Below are 1,268 nucleotides of genomic sequence, written 5' to 3' on the forward strand. Positions count from 1 at the left end.
GGAGAAGGCCCAGAGGTGGACGTGAACCTCCCGAAAGGGGATATTGATGTCTCCATCCCAAAGGTCGATACCGAGTTGCCAAGCGTGGACATCGAGGGTCCTGAAGGAAAACTGAAAGGTCCCAAATTTAAGATGCCCGAGATGCACATCAAGGCACCCAAGATCTCCATGCCTGACATTGACTTGAACTTGAAAGGCCCCAAAGTGAAGGGGGGCGCTGACATTTCTGTTCCAAAATTAGAGGGTGACTTGAAAGGACCTGATGTGAATATTAAAGGCCCGAAGTTGGATGTTGATGTTCCTGATTTTGATGTTGAAGGTCCTGAGGGAAAATGGAAAGGACCCAAGATAAAAATGCCAGATATGCATATTAAGGCACCTAAATTTTCTATGCCTGATGTAGACCTCAACTTGAAAGGTCCCAAAATGATGGGAGAAATGGATGTTTCTGTACCGAAAATAGAGGGTGATGTGAAAGGGCCAGATCTGGAACTCCAAGGGCCCAAAGTGGACATAGAAGCTCCTGACATAGACATTGAGGGCCCAGAAGGAAAGATAAAGGGTCCCAAATTCAAGATGCCCGACATGCATTTCAAAGCCCCCAAAATCTCCATGCCGGACTTTGATCTGAACCTGAAAGGCCCCAAAGTGAAGGGGGATGTGGATGTTTCTGTTCCCAAGCTGGAAGGTGACCTGAAAGGTCCCGAGGTGGACATCAAGGGCACGTGGACATCAAAGGCCCTAAACTGGATGTTAACGTTCCTGATGTTGACCTAGAGTGTCCAGAAGCAAAAGTTAAAGGGCCCAAGTTCAAGATGCCTGAAATGCACTTCAAGACACCAAAAATCTCCATGCCCGACATTGATTTGAACTTGAAAAGTCATAAGCTGAAGGGAGATGTGGATGTTTCTGCCCCCAAACTAGAGGGTGACTTGAAAGGCCCCGAGATGGATATCAAAGGTCCTAAACTGGATATAGAAGCTCCTGATGTGGATATTGAGGTCCCAGAGGGGAAGTTGAAAGGCCCCAAATTTAAGATGCCTGAGATGCATTTTAAGGCTCCCAAGATCTCCATGCCGGACTTTGATCTGAACCTGAAAGGTCCAAAAGGAAAGGGGGGTGTTGATGTTTCCATTCCCAAGTTAGAAGGTGACCTGAAAGGCCCTGAGGTTACAGTAAAAGGTCCAAAGGTGGACATAGAGGCTCCGGATGTTGACCTAGAATGTCCAGAAGGAAAGTTAAAGGGTCCCAAATTCAAGATGCCCGAC

The 1,268-nt window shown here is 47.2% G+C and overlaps 1 protein-coding gene across 1 annotated transcript; it reads left to right on the forward strand.

The window, feature by feature from the left end:
- Positions 1–63: 63 nt before the first annotated feature.
- On the forward strand, positions 64–1,237 carry LOC104072125 (neuroblast differentiation-associated protein AHNAK-like; the record flags this gene model as incomplete). Its single annotated transcript, XM_009579910.1, has 2 exons — positions 64–714; positions 774–1,237. Coding segments are annotated over 2 exons (1,115 nt in total), but the record flags the coding sequence as incomplete, so codon positions are not given.
- Between the last annotated feature and the right edge of the window lie 31 nt (positions 1,238–1,268).

Source organism: Fulmarus glacialis, unplaced genomic scaffold (assembly GCF_000690835.1).
Source record: "Fulmarus glacialis isolate BGI_N327 unplaced genomic scaffold, ASM69083v1 scaffold33786, whole genome shotgun sequence".
In the NCBI taxonomy this organism is placed as follows: Eukaryota; Metazoa; Chordata; class Aves; order Procellariiformes; family Procellariidae; genus Fulmarus; species Fulmarus glacialis.